Source organism: Pleurodeles waltl, chromosome 4_1, assembly GCF_031143425.1.
Source record: "Pleurodeles waltl isolate 20211129_DDA chromosome 4_1, aPleWal1.hap1.20221129, whole genome shotgun sequence".
Lineage (NCBI taxonomy): Eukaryota > Metazoa > Chordata > Amphibia > Caudata > Salamandridae > Pleurodeles > Pleurodeles waltl.
Window position 1 is genome coordinate 710,093,196 of NC_090442.1, and position 20,236 is coordinate 710,113,431.

At 42.8% G+C, this 20,236-nt stretch overlaps 1 protein-coding gene across 2 annotated transcripts in view; it reads right to left on the bottom strand.

Annotated features, from left to right (window-relative positions):
* Positions 1 to 20,236, bottom strand: part of FBH1 (F-box DNA helicase 1) — a 925,111-nt gene that overhangs the window by 900,610 nt on the left and 4,265 nt on the right. Inside the window, exons 2-3 of one of the 2 annotated variants that reach the window (XM_069229275.1) lie at positions 16,436 to 16,594; positions 14,532 to 15,358 (exon numbers count right to left, since the gene is read on the bottom strand). In XM_069229275.1, coding sequence (XP_069085376.1) covers positions 14,532 to 15,358; positions 16,436 to 16,594 — 986 coding nt within the window. The remainder of the gene's footprint in view (positions 1 to 14,531; positions 15,359 to 16,435; positions 16,595 to 20,236) is intronic. The other variant, XM_069229276.1, reaches the window with a different exon arrangement.

A 20,236-nucleotide genomic window follows, 5' to 3' on the forward strand; every position in this document is an offset into this window, starting at 1 on the left:
ACGCATCAGGGCTGCCCTTTATTTCCTCTTCTCTTCACCATAATGCTGGAGCCCCTAGCAATACAAATTCAACAGACCATGCAGGACTGGGGGATTATAAAGGGGAATGTTAATCATCTGCTGTCCCCCGCCTACACTAACAACACCCTCTTTTATCTTGCCACCCCCCAGGAGTCCATTCCACCTCTTCTGCAATATTCGGGTGCTTTTACGGACCTAACAGGACTGAAGATTAATCATGGGAAATCGTTGGTGTTCCCGTTGGGTGCTTTGGTTGCTCAGGAACCGACCTCTTAGCCTGCCCTTGCGTTGCAAAACTGACTGGTTGTGTTATTTGGGGAATTATGGTGATGCACATCCCATGAAACCCTAGGCAGTATAATATTGATGGAAATACCGAGGGACTATGTGCATTGGTCCAATTTTGGAATACCCTCCCATCTGTCTCTGATGGGTCAAGTGGCCGTGGGCAAGATGGTGTTTTTGCCACAATGCCGTTAGACTATGCAACATTCGTTTGACACCCTTCCCTGGGCGGTCTTTCGAAGATTACATTCTCTTCTTACTATTCTGATGTAGGCAGGCGGTTAAAGTAGGTTTGCACATGACTTTGTATTTATGCCCATGCTGGAGGGAAGATAGCAGTCCCTAACCAGGAAATGTATTATTTGGCCTCCCAACTCCAGCATGCTGTGTACTGGCTGAGGGACGGTGGGTGTAGGAAAGTAGCATCTTTCCAACATACTTAGCCCACTTTTTGCCTGGTGGCAGTGTGCTAAGCCTGTAGTACACTGAAATCCTGCTAACCAGGACCTCAGTGTCTCTGCTCTCTCCTCTAAATGTGGTTGCTGGTAATCTCTAGCACCCCACAATTGGCATACTGGTGCACCCATGTAAGTCACTAGTATATGGTACTTGGGTACCCAGGGAATTGGCACACCAGGGGTCTCCCATGTGCTGAAGCATGTATTATGCCACCCCTGGGAGCCCATGCAAACTGTGTCTGCAGGCCTGCCATTGCAGTCTGCGTGAAATAGAGCATGCACATTTCACTTAAGATAGAAGGCTTGCCTTATATCGCAGTCATTGCACTTTGACACTGTAAGTCACCCCTCTGGTAGGCCCTTCCCAAGGGCAGGGTGCATGTTTCTGAGTGTGAGGGTACCACTGCATGAGCAGAGGTACCCTACGAATCTCAGACTCCAATTCCTGGCCTGCGTACATGCAAGGAAGCAGCCTTCAGGTATGTAGTGGACACTGGTTGTAGGAAAGTGCCCCTTTTTGGCACGGTTCCCCCGCCCCCCCATGGTTTGCCTGATGTTGATGCTAACGTTGAGTGTGTGCTGGGATACTGCTAACCAGGGCCCAACACCAGTGTCCTTTGCCAATTGTGGAAACCATGGTACAGTTTAGGGACACAGCTGAGTCACTTGTAAAAGGTACCAGTGGTACCAAGGGCTCTGTTGCCAGGGAGGGTCCTTAAGGGCTGCAACATGCATTATGCCACCCTAAGAGACCACTCACCAAACACATGCACACTGCCACTGCAGCTTCTGTGTGCTGGTAGGGAGAAAAAGGTCAACTCGACATGGCATCCCACTCTGGGTGCCATGCCAACCAACCATTGCCTGTGGCAGAGGTAAGTCACCCCTCTATCAGGCCTTACAGCCCTAAGGCAGGGTGCACTATACCACAGGTGAGGGCACAGCTACATGAGCAATATGCCCCTAAACTGTCTAAGTCTAATCTTAGATATCATAAGTGCTGTGTGGCAATACGGAGTACATGGGCTGGGAGTTTGTCATTATGAACTCCACAACTCCTTGGTGGCTTCACTGAAGAATGGGAAGTTTGGTATCAAACTTCTCAGCACAGTAAACCCACACTGATGCCAGTGTTGGATTTATTGTAAAATGTACACAGAGGGCATCTTCGAGATCCCTTTATTGTAAGGCTGACCTGTCTGTGCCAGCCTGCCACTAACTGACAAGTTTCTGACCCCCATAGGGTGACAGCCATTGTGCTCTCTGGGGCCAGGAACAAAGCCTACTCTGAGTGGAGGTGCTTCACACCTCCCCCTGGAGGAACTGCAACACTCGGCTGTGAGCCTCAAAGCCAGGTCTCCTGTTACAGTGCCCTACAGCGCTCCATCTAGTGGAGATGCCTGTGCCTCGCACCAGGCCCCACTTTTGGCAGCAGGTCCGGCAGGCAAATTAGGAAAAACTAGGAGGAATGACCAATGCTGCTGGGACTACCCCTAAGGTGTACAGAGCTGAAGTGACCCACTCCTTGCAGAATCCTCCATCTTGCTTTGGAGAAAAGTAGCCAATAAGGATAGGAATGTGCGGCCCTGCCCAAAGGGAGGAAACACAGGAAGGGTGTAGTCTCCCTCAGGGACAGTAGCCATCGGCTACTGTCCTCTGACCCCTGTAACACCGCTAAATTTAGTATTTAGGGGCACCCCTAAACCTTGCTCCTCAGATTCCTGGCAACCTCAAGAAGAAGGCTGAAGAACAAACCCCAGACATGAAGACTCCAGAAGACAAACTACTTGGTCACAGCCCTGCCGGCCTGTATGGAGCTTTATGACTCCTGCTATAAAAAAGGCGATGCATCCTGAAGGACCATGGACCTCTACAAACCCCCAGAGGACTGCCTCCCCACAAGAGGACCAAGAACTCCTGAGGACAGTGGCCCTGTAGACAATAAACATCCAAGAAGGGACTCCAGAACCGCCCTGGAGCAGTGAGCCCTTCCCACTCTGCAACCGACACCCACGGCCCGAGTCCAGGTGGCCCACATGTTCAGAGAAGGTTCCCTGGAGATTCCAACCTCGAGTCCACCCTGGGTTGACCCCCTCCTGGCCAACACAACTATGCCTCCGGCCTAAATCTGGAGGACCCACCCACCGGATCCAAAGAAGATTCTCGATGCCCAAAGGTACCCCTGCACCCGCAGTCCGCTGGCCCTGGGGAATCTGACTGACAGTCCAGCAATGGCTAGCGGGCACCTCTTCTACTTGTCCAGCCTTTGTTTTTCTGCAACCGACCCCTTGGAACCAGCCTACAGCATCTTTGTGACACCCGGTGTTCCCCCAGTAAAAAGCACTGGACGCCGGATGCTGTGTTTGCACCCAGCACCTGGCTGCTGCTGTGCCGCTGAGGGTGTATGTTTGGTGATGACCTGTGGCCCCCGATGCTCATCTAAGCCCCCCAGGTCTGTGCCCTGAAGTAGTGGGTCCTTAAATATATTTTTTTTACATATAAACATTGGCCGGGAGTTAGTCATTGAGTCTGTGCCTCATTTCTTGACTGTGTGTGTGTACAACAATGATTTGCACTACTTTCTGATAAGCCTAACTGCTCGACCACACTATCCAACCTTCCTCCTGTCTTTGGGTTTCCTCTGTGTCCACTGGGAAGAGTACTGAAACTCACTAACTACAACGGCGACTTCCCTGTGTTAGTCTATGGGGCGACAGGGTAGGTAACCACTCTCCACCCGGTTGCTAGGGATACATGCTGTACTTACCTTTGGTTGCAGAGTTCTTTTTTTGCAGCTGGTTGGACAGCAGGTCCGCTGCGCATGGGAGACTTGAGTCTTTTTCGAAGGCAGGCAGTCCTCCCAGGTTTCTGGAGGTTGAGCTGCAGGACACGGCGTCTTTTGGTGCTTGGTCTGTTCTAGGAGGGCAGACAGGTCAGCGGGGTTGGTACCAGGTCAGCTGCTCCTTCTCCTCTAAATCTGGTTTGTCTCATCTTTGTCCTTTTCTTCTAAGGCTTTCAGGATCTGAGTTCTAGGATTCAGGGGTGACACCTAAGTACTGAATTTAGGGGCGTTACAGGGAGTGCCAGTTGATAGCCAATGAGCTGACCACTATTGGGGTGACTACATCCTTTCTATGACCACTTATCCTGGGAAGTGGGCCTCACCCTAATCCTACTGGCATAATTCCTTCCAAACAAAGATGGAGGAATGTAAAAAGTAGTGTCCACTTCAGCTCGTGCATTTTAGGAGTGGGACTAGCATGAAGTGGGCCCCCATCAAGCACCGTTATGGGAACAAATTTTTTATTGCAGATGTTACAGTGACATTATCAATTATGCTATCAAAAATGTCATCAGGGCTGTAATATGTGGGGCAATTAGGAGTGCACGGCGAGGGTGCGAGTTATACTTACCTTAGGGCACGAGTTATAGTTACTTGAAATAACTATAACAGGTGAATTTCAATGGTTTTGAACGTTTAAAAACTGAGCCTAACTATAACGTCCCTGTAACCTTTAGTTTTTTTTCAGTGAATTTCTATGCTTTTTAAACGTAAATTAATGTAATTTTCCCAAACCAAGCAGCACACTGCCTTCAGCCGTGCGCAGCATGAGCTTGGATGCACTTGGTGTTTTTTTTTTTTTCCATTTTGTTTTCTGGATCTGCGCATCCATGAATCCACAGATCGAGCAAAAAAAAAAAAAGGGGGGGGGGGGGCATTTTTTGCCCATGAGGGTTCCCATTCGGATCCCTCTATGCATCCTTTGCGGTCAGGATACCTTTATCCTGACCCCTATGTTTTTTCACTGTTAGTTTGTTTTCCACCCTCTGAGCCAATGCGACAAAAGAAAATGGAAGCCGCAACTTTTCTGTCAGGTTGCGGCCAGCCAATCAGGGCCTTGCTTTTCCCCCGGATTTGCGGGTCTGGATCTGTGACCCTATATATCTACAATTTTCCCTTCAATTACTACAAAACTAGTGAACGGATTTGCACCAAACCACAAAAAACGTGATCTGTGAAGCAGGACCTAGCTTCGCGCCAATTTAAGTGTAATTCCACTCAGCGGTTTGGGCTGTGGGCGTGTCTAAAAGTCCTATGGAAAAATTCATTAGAAAAACGTCCTTTGGGACCCCACTTTTTTCTCGGCCCCGCTTGACAGATCACCCCTAATTTTTCAAGACAGCAGCTGCACTGACCAAAGTATAAGTTTTGAAAATTGCATGAAGATTCGTCAAGCGGCACCAAAGTTATAAGCGAAACAAAAGAAAGCTCCGTACATGGAAGCTAGGTCCTATCTATAACTACCTAGAGGCGCTAGGATATATTTTTTTTTTAAATCTACTGGCGGTCCCCAGTAAATAGTTATAGTTAGGACCATGTTTCCATTGAAAAGGTGTTTTTAGACTTGCCTATATCTTTGGTGCCGTCTCACGGATCTTCACAAAATTTTCCCAAAAAAGTATGCAGGTAATTCTTGGTGCGCCCTGGATGTTTTGGGGTGATCTGTCAAGCAGGGACTGAGAAAAAGGGGAGGGGGGAAGAGTAAAAATAAAAAGTGCATTTCCCATTTTAATTCCTATAGGGGTTTTAGACATGACTACAGTCTGATCTGCTGGACAGAATTACACCAAATTTGGCAGGAAGGTAGCTCTTGGTCCGGAAAAAGTGTCTTTTGTTATTTAGTGCAAATCCATTCAGTAGTTTTTGAGCTATTAAAAGAAAGAAATTTAGATATCTAGAGGCATGAAGGCTTCACAAATATTCCTGATCTTGTGCGGAGATCTGACTGTCTGCCAACACTTCAACAGGGAAGTGCTGGCAGCCATCTTATGACTTGGCTTCAGCCAAGTCCTAGAAAAAAAGATTAACAAAAAAGAAAAGGGTCTAGGGTAGGGACACCCTGACACCTGCCAGGGCAAAAAGGCATTTGTTTTAAAAAAACATTTTAAAAAAAGGCTATACTGCAAATCTGGCTACATAAAAAAAAAAAAAAAAATAATCAAGTTTGGGGTCTCACACTTGTTTTACTAAAGACCCTGAGCAGGCCAGCACCAGGGGGCATGCCCAAAAAAGGAGGGGGCAAACGGCCCCCCCCGGGCTTACTTATTACCAGGGGACCCCACATCCCGGGGCATAAATCAAACAGTATGCGGGGGGGCTGTGTGGCTCCCCCGTGCACCGGTGACCACCACCTCCCCGGGGCAAAATCTTTAATTATAGGGAAAGGAGGTTCTGCAGACCCCACCTCCCTGGAACCCGGGGACTATCACCTCCCGGGGCTAAGGTTGTATTATATGCTCCTCACCCCCATAGCCTTGGGGTCACCACCTTCCTGGGGCAAACGTTTCAAAATAAGGCGGGGGGACGGGTGCAGCTCCCCCCATGCAGGCCCGGAGACTGCCACCTTCCCAGGGCTGAAATAAAATAAGATTGCGGACCCCTGACCCCGGAGACAACCACCCTAGGCCTGATATTGATCCTGACTTGACTGAGTGTGTGCTGGGATCCGGCTAACCAGGCCCCAGCACCAATGTCCTTTTTCTAAAAATGTACCATTGTTTCCACAATTGGCACACCTCTGGCACACAGATAAGTCCCCTGTAAAAGGTACCAGTGGTACCAAGGGCCCTGTGGCCAGGGAAGGTCTCTAAGAGCTGCAGCATGTGCTGTGCCACCCTAAGGGACCCTCACCAAACACAAGCACACTGCCACTGCAGATTGTGTGTGTTGGTGGGGAGAAAAAGGCAAAGACGACCTGGCATCCCCCTCAGGGTGCCGTGCCCACAAAACACTGCCTGTGGCATAGTTAAGTCACCCCTCTAGCAGGCCCTACAGCAGGGTGCAGGATATCACAGGTGAGGGCATAGCTGCCTGAGCACTAGGCCCTTTAGCCAACCCCCACCGTATACGACCAAAGGCTGTGAGCGGTGAGGGTTGGAATAAAGTGTAGTAATAAAAATTACTTTACGTTAAAAAAGATATAGACATTCATCTAAAAAAAAAACAAAGATTACAGGGAATCTATAGTTCTGACTTTACCTGCACAAAACCAGAGAATATCAGCAGTTATAGCTAGAGTGTCGTGGGGTTATTATATGCTCTGCTTGGGCACACATATTTTAGCTTAGGCCTGCGACCTGTGCCCTTTTACCTACATATGTGCGCTGATTTCAGTTATTCCATTTTATTTTACTTTCAGTTAACCTGCTTTCCACTGGGATGTTTTATTTCTTACTCAGCTGTAACTTTGTGATTCCGCGAAAGCTTTCATTATTCTGTGCACGACATTTTATCATGTACCCCTTCCCAAGGTTGACAAGTCCGAGTACAAGGTAATCCTGATACCAATTGTATTCACAAGAGTTTGTAAACAGTCCGACACTTAGGCACTTGCCCACATCAGGCCTTTTTACTATACAAAAATGTTTTACTATAAAAACACTGAATAGGCCCTGGGACAACAGGGAGGTAATGCCAGCCAGAATTCTGTCTTTGCTGCTTGCCATTTCATTGCTGACCTCAGCCCTGTCTCTACATCCAACCCCCGGAGATGGCGGGCACATCCCTATCCTTCAGGTAATGGGGGTGGATGCTCATCTCATGGACTAAGTGCGGACATATTGGGCTATCACCACTATGCTCTCACTTAGGAGCTAAGGGTCTGATAGAATTCATTCATGCATGTCATTCCAATTTGATTGGGCTGTTTATTTTCTTCTCGCTGGTCACCACCATTCTAATCAAATAAAACAGTACACTGTTCCAAATGAATAGAAGAATATCAGGAGCGACCCAAATTCTTCAGGAGCGAGAACCCTCATGCATCACACTGGATGACTAGTTTCATCATTGGGAAAGCTCCTCGTCAGGCTGGTGCCTGCTTTTAGATTCCTTCCTGTAGGCGGTTTAACCTACCCGTCCAACCGAAGGAATCTAAAAATTTTAGTTCCTTGTTCTGACAAGCGATCCTATTTGAGCCCTATCCTGATATTTGGGATGGGCGACCTTATTTAACGAGTTGAACTAAGTAAGTTATTTTCAATCATTATTGACTACTTGAGTTCAGTTTTTGGAGAAGTTTTTTTGTCCTGATGAAGCGTCATTGGATCCGGCTGGACCACTCAGACGCGAAACATGTAGACCTGTCATAGTGAGGTACCATAGTTGGTTTTATCCTCCTTTTTCAGTGAGAGTAGGTGAACATTATCTTTCACCCGTTACTCCTCTTTTCTTGTTTTTAATCTTGGTCCCCATCATACTAATTGCTGATTAAAAATTATGATTTATACTTGTTGATGATGAACCAATTTTAACGTTCTATTCTCTCCATTATTGCTTGGGTACTAAGGATTGGGCACCTGTTTAAAAATCATTTATTTTTACATGCTACTATCTGAGCATTTTTGGTTAAGAGCACCCCTTTGGGGAGCCCGTAAGGCATTGCAGCACCAGCCTGACGAGGAGCTTTCCCAATGATGAAGCTAGTCATCCAGTGTGATGCAGGAGGGTTCTCGCTCCTGAAGAATTTGGGTCGCTCCTGATATTCTTCTATTCATTTGGAACAGTGTACTGTTTTGTTTGATTGGTTCTAATGGGAGGTTGTACACTGGACCACTAATCTCCCGGTCCCTCCTTCATATATTTTTCTACCCCACATTCTAATACTGTTTTGCCTCATTGCCCTAATAATTGCAGCTCATATATCTTAATCGTAGATTGCAGTCTTTTCAATTAACGTATTGAAAACCATCCTACATCTCATTCTTTGCCTGTGTGTGTGTTTGTATGAGAACTTTTACTAATGAGAGAAAGGGGTGACACTTGTTGACAATGACTCCTCTTGAAAGGTCTAGTGCATCATGTTTCAAGCTGCCACAAATCACCTTCACTTTCAGGTTTGGGTGAGTTGCTGTTAGGTAGCCGAAAGGGTTGGGACAACAGCTGCCAAGACGGTGTGGGATTTGTTCAGTCATCCACAAGCAGTGGTGCTGCCGCCCCTAATCCAGCAGTCTCATTCTAACAACCAGAGTCCAACGACAAGAGTTATTTCAAATAACTACAAATTGCAGCCTAAAGGTAACTATAACTTGCGCCCTCGCCATGAACTGTTAATTACCCCAGATATTTCAGCACTCATGGCAACTTATATAAGGTGAATAAAAATATCAGTGAAACATTAGCATTCAAATTATTACTGAAAAAGAAATTGTACATGGCAAAGGCATGAGTTATAGTTACCTTAGGGCGCAAGTTATAGTTACTTGAAATAACTAACTGAGTGGTGAAGGATGGTGATTTAATCTTGACTGCAATAAAAAGAAATAACTTCCTCCTGGAGTGCGGTGGTGAAGTTGCTTGCAACTGTTTGTTTTGGGATTTATGAGAGGAAATGGTCCATTCCTCACACCTGCACCAACATGAAAGAGTGCGCCAGAAGCAGGACCAGTTTGTTTTCTCATATATATATATATATATATATATATATATATACACACATACACACACACACATAAACACTCCTGAACTATATACATAATCTTTTTCTGTGACTTCCCTTAAAAGAGGACTAGAAGCAACTACCTTCTTAATGCTCACTGCCACAACCACAAGCACGCTCTTGAATGAATTCAGATCTATCCACTTTGGTCTCATGTTCATGGTTTTCTTTGTTCTCAGCAGCAAGATAATACTCTTGGGGGACAAGCAGATTTCTATTCTATGAGAAACCCCACTACATGAGCAGCACCCAAGTACATATTATGGCCGAGTTCACAGTCTCATATTTTTCTGACTAGTTGGCACAGCTAGATGGAATGGTCACTTGCCACGAATAGTCAATGAAATAATAAAAGATAGGGAAGATAGCCTTAGGTGTCCTGTATGATGCGGAGGAGGAGTAGTAGCTATTTCTGGTCAGATGATGTTCTGTGCCACATTCAAACTATAACAAGTCTAACACAATGAAACCAGTGAGTTTAGGTACAGGACCCCCAAGACTCTTTACACTTGGTGCTTTTGGTATGTCCTGATTCTGCAGTTCTGGCTGCTGATCTTAAACGTGCCGTTTGCACCCATGCCTTTGCCAGAAGAAACTTCATTTTACAGAAGGTTTTCAAGCCTACGGTAATCTGAGACAAGCAAGCTGAGGTTACGAGACACAACTGCAAATGCGGAAAGGTGTCCTTTAACATTCAAACCTATTCCAGGTGATTTAAGACCATTTTCCATCCAGTGTCACGAACAGTCTACCTTGATTGAGAGGATAAACAAATACAGGAAACAAACAAGAGAGAAATGTATAGAGCAAAGAGAAGAGGAGCAGTGGGGGCGGGGGTAGGGGGGTAAAGAGTTGGAGACGTCTCACCATATCCTCCCTTCACCTACATTCCACTCTATATCTTCTTGATCATTATAATACAATACAAATGAATATGTAAAGCACACAGCTGCTTCTGAAGACACGACCCAGTGCTAATTGCCTAATTGAGGAACAGACAAAGACTAGTCAAACCCCAGAGCAGAAAGTCTACGCATCTAAAAGAAAAGTCTTCAGAAATTTACAAAAAACTGGTTCGGAAGGAGTGAAAGGTAGGGTTTTCAGCAGGAAATTCCAGAGTTTGGTGGTCAAAAGGAAAAAGGAGCGGCCTCCTCTTCCTGCCTCGTGGATCTTGGGAACATAGACATTTTGGCACACTGGAGAACAATGATCTACCCTGTTGGTAGGTAGACAATTTTCTTCTTAAATATAAAGGGTCTCTTCACTTGCAGGCTCTATAGGCGAAGATTAGTGCTTTGAATTTACCGCAGCTGGCAACAGGCAGCCAGTGTACAGTGTGTAAGGAGGAAGAAACAGGCCGAGATCTTCAAAATTGAGTGTGCTCAGCATTTTGAATGATCTGCTGGTGGTATTAAAAAAAAAGAAAAAGAAAAAAATAAGATGGTAGACCCAGATACAGGCAATTAGCGTAATCTCACTTGAAAGCCAAGGCATGGCTGATGGTCTTATGATTCTCCTCAGGAATCAGATGCAGCATCTTCCTGAGAGACTTCAGCATAAGGAAACAGCTTGCTGAGACAGCTCTATTCTGAGGTTCAAAAGACATGTTAGAGTCAAATATGAAGCCCAGATTTCTTACTACTGACAATAGGTACCCTAGCTCAGGTGGTCACCAGTTATAGGCATCTGGATAATCAGTAATGCCAAAGAAGAGTATTTCTGTTTTGTCAGAATTCAATTTAAGACAATTAACGTTCATCCATTCACCAAAGGCAGACCTTAAAGGCATTCAAAACACCTACATCCTTCTCCTGGAAGGAAGGCATCAGCTGGGTGCCGTCAGCATACGAGAATACCCTCACACCCCAAGCTTCAACAAAATTTGCCACTGGGGGACCAGGTCGAAGGCCACTGACAGATCAAGAAGGACAACCATAGCTGCCGGCTCTTGATCAAGATTGTCCTTAATGAATTCAGCCTACAAGACGGCTGATTCGGTGCTGTAGCCTGCACGTCTTGTAGCAGGTGGTTCTACTCCAAAAAATGGGAGAGTTGTCAATTGACAAACTTATCCAACATTTTAACTGCAGCAGACAAAAGAGAAATTTGTCTGAAGTTACTAAGGACCTTGGGGTCCGCATTAGCTTTCTTCAGTAATAGTAATAGTAGGGCCAGTTTCCAGCTCTGCAGCACGAGATGCCTCCAAAGATGCCTCTAAGTTGATTTATTAAGGATAGGATCAACCAGCAGAGTGGCAAGTTTAAGAATGTCTGGAGCACACGGGTCAAGAGGCAACCTAGACTTACAGATGATCAGTAAAATAAAAGAGTCCTCTAGAGAGACAGGCTCTAAATTGGTCAACAACGGACCTGGGAAAGGGCTCACATCCAAGTTAAGGATAGATGACTCTTGTGAGGGAAACTTATCAAATATCACTTGTATTTTTATTAAAAAAAGAAGAAGTCAGAAAGCTCCTTACACATATTGGCCAATGGGAATCAAGTTATTTTGTGAAGCATTGGGAGACAAAAGAGTTTACAACCCTAAAGAGTTTGTGGTTTTTTTTTAGTGGCTGAAACAATAGAAGACAATATAAACTCTTTATGCAACTTGCGTATATATCTACAGAAATCATTCAATACCATTTTCAACTACTGAAAAAAACTCTGCAGACTGAGCACATACATTACATAAAACTAAGCATATCTTACTAAATGTAAGTTGTGACAAAGTTACATTTTTCACATGAGAACTTAGGTGCCTCCCTGACATCAGCCCAAACGCTGAAGTCTCTGACTAATATGAAGCTAAGTTGCTCACCTCCAAAGCAATGGAAGCCATTACCCCATCTTCCACATGTAGGAAGGTTGTGCTGATCAGTGTCCCCATCGATGGGTCTCTCAGCCAAGTATGGCCAGTATTCCTGATAGGCATTCCATAGTACAGAATATATTTTTTAAAGGATTAGGGACAGGCGCTGGAAAATGTCCCTCTCTGAAGGGTCACCCCAAACGTTTTGCCTTCCTCTTATTTTGACCTTGTTTTTGCTTGCTTTCGGACTCTGTGTACTTTACCACTGCTAAACAGTGCTAAAGTGCTTGCGCTCTCACCATAACATTGATTTATCCAAAGTTAGCATATTTAATTTACCTTTAAGTCCCTTGTACAGTGCACTACATGTGTTTAGGGCCTGTAAATTAAATGCTACTAGTGGTCCTGCAGCACTGATTGTGCCACCCACACAAGTAGACTTTCAAACTTGTCTCAGGCCTGCCACTGCAGGGTCTGTGTGCAGTTCACTGCGACTTCGACTTGGCATTTAAAACAGTTTGCCAAGCCTTTAACTCCCCTTTTATTACACATAAATCGCCCCTAAGGTAGGCCATGGGTAGCCCCAAGGACAAGCTGCTGTGTAAGCAAAAGGTAAGGCATGTACTTTGAAGTTTTACATGTCATGGTAGTGAAAAACAGCCAAATTTGTTTTTCAGTATTGTGAGGTTTACTTCTCTCATAGGTTAGCATTGGGAATTCCTTTACACGCTTTTAAGCTGTAATTCCTGATCAGAAAGGAGTGCTGTATCATGTTTCATATCTTTGGAGTGGTAATCATAAATTCTCTTTACTGGCAAAGTCTGAGTTAACATTACTGTTTTAGAAATATCACTTTTCGAAAGTGGATATCTCTCTCCTCTTACAGCTGTGTGCCGGCAGTCTATCTCCAGTATGTGATGGGGGTGGGTTGGGGGGGGGAGGGGGAGCTACCCTTTGTGCATTCCTACTAGACAGTCACAAACACAGACAGGGTAGATGTGCCCGAGCACCTATCTGCATTCTGATGGCTCCTCCTGGGCAGGAAGGGCAGGAGGGGACGGGCCTAGACAGTGAGCATTCGATGAGGCACATGTTTTGATTTGCAAGCTGTCTCTAGTGTGCTGCTGCCGCTATGGGCAAACCTTTCTGCAAGTGAGCAGCAATAGACTTCAGGCTCAACCAACCGTGACAGCCTAATCGCTGGCCTGAACAGGAATGACCACAACCTGAAACCCTACTGCAACATACCACATGGCAAAGAATAACTGGAGGACAGCAAAGTGACTATCTATGAGACACTCAGATGGTGGAACAAAATGAATGAACGAAGTTGACATTTGTAAAGTGCAACAACTAGCTCAAGAGGCATCTTGGCGATAACAGCACTGAAACAAAAGAAAGAAACCCATCCTTCCGAAAAATAAACACTTAAGACTGCTGGGCAGATCTGTCTTTTTAAAAGCTCCCTATTGCTTCTCCAGCCACCACATGCTCCTCTGTTGCTACCCCATCCATTAAGGTCATTTCAATATGCTAGATTTTGTTTTCCTTTTTTTTTTTTTTTTTTTTTTTTTTTTTTTAACTTTGCCTGACAGCCGGCATCTGGTGCTGGGATGCTACTGCTGACAGAAAGGTATTCTCTATAAAGTACTCTGCTACTTTGATGAATTAGGTTCCAGCTGTATCAAGTACTTAGTATGTGAAATTTAAGTCTGATGAATTTCTACTTTTTTCAACAATCAAGTCGGCTGTTCACGCCCTGGTCATCTCAGAACTAGATTACTGCAACTGCCTCCTCTTGGTTCTGTCTAACTAGCTGATCCAGAAGCTGCAAGAGGTACTATGGTGTGATGAGGTGGCCAATGCAATCCATTATTATGAGAATTAGCCCACCTGCCAGAATGGCATAACAGGTTGGTGGCAGAACTTGACTAAGCAGACACCTATGCCCCAAGGTACCAGAACCTTAAGGGAACTGCATATGTCGATGTCCAGGCGCATACAAAGTAAATGAACAATTGTCTAAGGGCCAGAAGGCCCACAATATTGCAGCACAATGACTAACAATCTAGACAGGAAAGCAAATGTGAAAGCCTATTTACCCAAGAACCTCCTAAGTCCTTTACCTCCCATGATATCCCACCACACACATTTTGTTTTCTCCAGTCGAAGATTTGAAGTCCCAGTTTTTGCTCAGTATTTCCTATGTAGTTCTTCATATTCTTTACCAGTGCGCTCTTCTACCACTTTTCTGCCTCTATTATTGGTTTCCTTGCTAAGCTCTAATTTCAAGTCATGTATCACCCAAATCTTTCTGGTCTTTCAACTGAGCAACAGAACAGTCACAGAAGCAATTTCAGTGCGGGAAAGAAATGAGAAAACTGTGGCAACTGTGCCTAAAATCATATAGTAAAACTTAATTACACATTTTACTTATTTTATTTCTCCATGTACTTACTGATGGCTCATTGACTAAGTTCCTCCATCTTTGACAAACCAAAGAAATGTTCTCATAGAGATCGGGAACTGATAAAAATCCAAAGATAATCATCAGGACTTCATCAGGCAGCTGGGCCCAATGTCCTTGAGATTCCCTTTCAGAAAATGATGCCCCTAGAAGTCCAAAATAGGCATCAGGAACAGATTCAAAAGCCATGTCATCATCTGGCTGCTCTGTAATTTCCTCATTTTCAGATGAAGGGTGTGGGACCATAGCAACCATCTGATGTCTCACACCTCTGCCACGCTTACATTGCCCTCTTATGTGACTGGTATTTCCTCTTGAGCAAAATGATCGCTTTCCATGCTTAGAGCTGTCCATGTAAGCCCCATCACTAGGACTAGTAGGTCTGTCATCCCCTGCCCTGTAGAATCTCATATCATCTGCAAATGAGAGTTCAAAATCACTAGTGGAGTCATTAGTACTAGTGCTTGCTTTCTCCTGATCGGCATGTAGCTCGTCTTCTATTTTACCCCATACAGAGGGCAGACAAGGGCTACTGGATACCATGTTTCTTTTGGAATTTTTACCCCATTTGGAGAGGCTAATGCTCTGGGTGCCAACCGCACTTGAAATAAATGGCCTATTTTGTGATAAGACAGGATCAGATTGGCCAACAGATCCAGAGCACTCCTTCAAAGCCATGCAAAACGGTTCATCTTTAGCAACAAAAGAGTCCATAGCTTCTGTCGTTAGTGCTTTGAGTTCTGCTCCATTTTCAGTACAATGCGAATGGTGGGCTTTGATACTGAAGTAATCTGAGATTCTCTTCTGGCAGGCGTTATCTATACAATTTATGGGAGGAAATAAACATAAAGGTTAAACATTTGCATACATTAAGTAAACTGGTGTGCAACAACTACAATACTTTTCCATTTATAAAGCTGTAGCCACAAAAAAATGAAGGTTCGACATGGATAAATATTCACTTCTTGTGGACATAGATTAGGTTGTTAAGTAGAGGACTCTTTGTATGTGAAAACCATTTTCTTGTAACGGGGAAAATATAGGAATTGGGAAACAATTCAACTGAAATTAAAACATTCGGTCCACCTAGAAAATAATAAACAATATTCAATGCCTCAAAATGGGTTGTTTCGCACACTGTTTTATATTGGAACCTTATATTTAAGTAGCTTTGGTATTTATATGCTACAAGTGAAAGGTGGAGAGTGAATGATTTGTATTCTTCTCCAATAGAACAAGCTTGAAACGCATTTTTAATACAAATGCCATTAAAGTGACATTTAGTAGTATCCAAAATGTATTCATAATTCTTTAAGCAAGTATAAAAAACGAAATAAAAATAACATTTTTTTTTAATTAAAAATATAAAACAAAAATCACAATATGAAAAATTACTAGTGGAGGTTAAAAAATACTTAATACTTGCTTCCTTTAAGGTAAATAGTTTTACAATGGTGGGTCCCTCATGTAATCAGTGGTACAACCGCAGTACCCTGGATATAAATGCTACCAGAGGACGGCTCTTCCAGATAAAGCCACAGTTCACAGGCCAGTTTCGGACTTTCACCCTGCTATAAACTTATTTTACACAGATAAAAAATTCATTAAAGTTGGACTGCATCAAATAACCTGAGGAAGCTCTTGTAGCGTTGGCATCTAAATAAAAGAAAGCAGACAGTTGTCCTGTCACCGTGCCTCGATCTAGCATTATGGTTTCAACCCCTTTTTAGCACCCACTGTAGTAATTAAGACAAAGAAGTAAACAGTGCCTTAGATTTTTGCAGCAATAAAAAGCTGGAAACTATGTAAAACCATATTACTCTCATTTTGATGCTCCAAAGCTATACTGCAGCAATTTAAAAAACTGAGTTAATTCCACAATAACAACACTGTACCTCTTTGCTGTAACCTAAGAGAGGGGTAGAGACCTCTGTTTAAGTCACAACTTGTTCGTCTTTGACTGAATGGCTGGGTTAAAGAGTATGAGCCTTCCCGACTTTCAGCTAATGCTCTGCAGTCACTAAGCACAAGGTGTTTCCGTATTGGCTTTATCACTGTTAAAGGAAAAACAAAGGATCACTTTGCTGATCATTTACTTTGAAGTATTTTTTAATATACATAGACAACATAGTTAGAGGGACAACGAAGCAGAAAGTAGGTCCAAAGATAACTAAAGGTAAATATTTTATTTTTATGCCACTGCTGTGTGGCTTTTTCCCTTTATAACTAAAGGTGCTGTCTTTCAAAAGGTTAGTAGGATGGACATTAGGACAATAACAAAAATTTTAAGGAACATCCGCAAAACATAAATATGTGCTAGATGACTATATTTTAATAGTGGAGATGAATAGTGGAAATAAATAATCAAATTAGAGGAATGATCAAAGAGGACTGGAACCAAAGTAATCAGGTTTATTAGTTTCACAATATGTGTCAAAACTTTCCACAATAGGTAGCAGACCTGACATGTTGTTAAAACATATTAACATAACTGGATGTAAATATAGAATTGTATTCTCTCTTAAAACCAAGTTTTTTTTAAAGATCAAAAGATAATAAGGCATTTAATTAACAGAAATACTTCAAAGGCTGACATAGTGAGAACAAATTAGTAACCATGCGCCATTCGCAGGAGGAAAAACAGCAGGATTGTACAACCCACAAATGTATGTAACCACTGAAGCCACTTCCAAAGATCACATATCAGCATGAGCCCAATATCGCAAATGAAGAAAACCCAAGTGAGCTGGGGAAATGTTTGGTTTAAGAAATTAATTTGAAGTTATCAAAAATGTCCTAGCAAAGACAAAACAAAAGTCACTGATACACTACTTTTTTATTTATGTCTTTACTTTTATTTTGCTGGGCTGATATTCCAAAAGATGTCTAAGAGACTTCTCATAACCACCAAAAGATAACCAGGCTCGAACCACGACTCGGACATCCTCAGTTGTTATAAATCTCTTTACTTATTTTAGGTTTTTTAGCTGACAAAGGCTAGATTTTTCCACATCACTGATGTGGAAGTCTGTAATTAATCTGTTATTTATCAGGAAACTAAAGATTTTGTGTTGTGTACAATTTTAAAGCAGACCCATGTTCCTTGTAAGACTGTCCCATTTTTAGAACTATTTTTATTATTTGTAGTTTGCAAATGAATTAAACACTTCATTCTGGTATGGAAGAACCAAAAGTATAGCTGGTTACAAGTAAAAAAAAAAAGAAGAAAAAAAAACATACCAGGTTATAAATTATAAAATGTGATTATAAAATGTATTTGGAAAAGCAAGGAATGTGATTATATATTACAATGGCAATATGCAACACGATGGTAAGAGATTGCTACCATGTGCTGTAAGGGGGTACTAGAAAAGATTCAAAACAATTAACAATCAAGCACTGGCATAGCCACTATGTCTAGGTCTTGGCATGCGCTTAATTTAAATTATATATATATTCACTTAAAAAACAAAGGTTACAGGGACGTTATAGTTAGGTTCTGAATTTACTCACACAAAACCTTCAAAATTCAGCAGTTATACTTAGGGTCATTTCAAGTAACAATAACTTGCGCCCAAAGGTAACTATAACTCGTGCCCCCGCCACGCACAGCTTTTTCTTCAATAATTTGACTGGTAACATTTCATTGATATATTTATTGACGTTATAATAGTTGTCATGAGTGCTGTAATATATGGGGTAATTAGCAGTGCACTGCGAGGTTATAGTTACCTTAGGGCCCTGGGTGGCTGCCAACACTTCCTTATTGAAGTGTTGGCAACCAATCAGATATCAGCACAGGGACCAAGGAGGAGCCACATTCCTAGATGCCTATATTTTTTTACCTTTAATATCTCGACAAATATCACATAAAACACTCTCTCTGGACCAGGAGCTAGCTTTCTGACAAATTTTGTGTAATTCTGTTCAGCGGTTCGGACTGTAGTTGTGGTCAAGTATTTGAAAAATCCCATTGACGTAGAATGGGAAAAAAAAGTGTTTTAAAGACCCCCATTTCCCTCAGCCCACGCCTGACTGATGACTCCGAAACTTTCACCACAGCAGTTGAACTGACTGAAGTGTACGTTTTTTTCAACTTTCATGATGATTCGTCAAACGGCAAAGTTTTATTTAAAAAAAAAAAAAAAGAAAAAAAAAAAAAAATCACTCTGCCTAAAAGTTCTTAACTACAACTACCTACTGGCGATTGCCAGTAGGTAATATATATATATATAAAAAATGTATGTGTATATATATATATATATATATATATATATATATATATATATATATATATATATATAGCTAACAGAAGTAATATGCAATAATGGAAAGCGTAAAAATGTTTTTTTTTTTTTTTTTTTATTTAGTCCTGCAACTCAGGCACACCAGCCCTTTACCTTAGGTGCACTCCTTTCCAGGTGGTTGTGCATTGCGCACACGTGAACAGGAATAATGCTGTCAATCACAGTTGAAGACAGCCACTAGATCAAGTGGCTGGCCCACTGTCCTATGATGCAGGTTGGTGGGGGCGGCGGGGGGAGGGGGGAAACGTGTGAAAGACACTTGAACAGACCAACAGAAGAAGAAGGTTGATCAAAAGCCCTGTATGTATGTATTTTTATTATGATTTTTTTTGGAAAACATGAAGCTGGCAAGACCGATGAAGCTGTGCCTAGATCAAACCTACATAGGAGTGCTCTCACATCTCAGCTTTATCTAAAAGAAGGACCACACGGGTGTAAAACCCATTGTGCACAAAAAGATTTATCAGAAAAAATATATGCAAATGCTAGCTCTGTAGCTGACGGTTTCAACAATTCAGAAACGGCGTCGGCTGTACGCTGTAAATTTCAAGGCTCCAACTCCAGTTTAGTTTGATTACTACACAAATGTGTGAGCATATACGTCAAGGATCTGTCAGTCAGGCTGAAGTCTGGAACAAGTGTCTTTTACAAATGCAAGGGGACTTCAGCAGTACATCTCAGACAGCAATACATTTATATTTGCCCATACCGGGATGATTAGCAGCGAGTATACACTTCAGAGAGCAATTAACTACCACATTAGGATTATCAGTTTTATAGCACAGTCTACAGCCCAGGTTATGTCAGGGCATCGATTTCCAAAAATGAAGTTCAATGAATAAGAAAAGATGCAATATCAATATTTGCTGAAAGACATGGTGATGGGGATCTTGCACACAGGAAGCTGGAAGAGCATTACACATGCTGCAACCCAACAGGTTAATACTTAACTTATCTTTTAATTTTACATTTTTTATTGCAAGCTCATACCTGCCAACTTCAGGGAGCAGCATATTTTTTCTTGTTAATTTTGTAGCACAAGGTTGAAATAAAAAATAAAACAAATGTAAACACTGCACAGCTTTGCCAGTGCTTGTTTTATACAGTGCTAAACGTCTGAGCTTAATGGTGCTCAGTGCTATCTGCTTTGGTAAAGAAAAATGAGACATTAGGAAATAAAGCAATATGGTTACAATTTTGTCTAAAGAGGACCTAGGTAATAGGAGTTAGCTGTCACGCTCACAAAGCAAATAGTTGAACCATTTGAATGCACACTCAGCAATGGTCTTTAAAAGGATAGTCCTGAAATATGGGGCATGATCCACACAAAGCCTCAAACCAGTTGTATTTTAATGCAACATTTATATAGTGCCTACATCTCCTATGTGG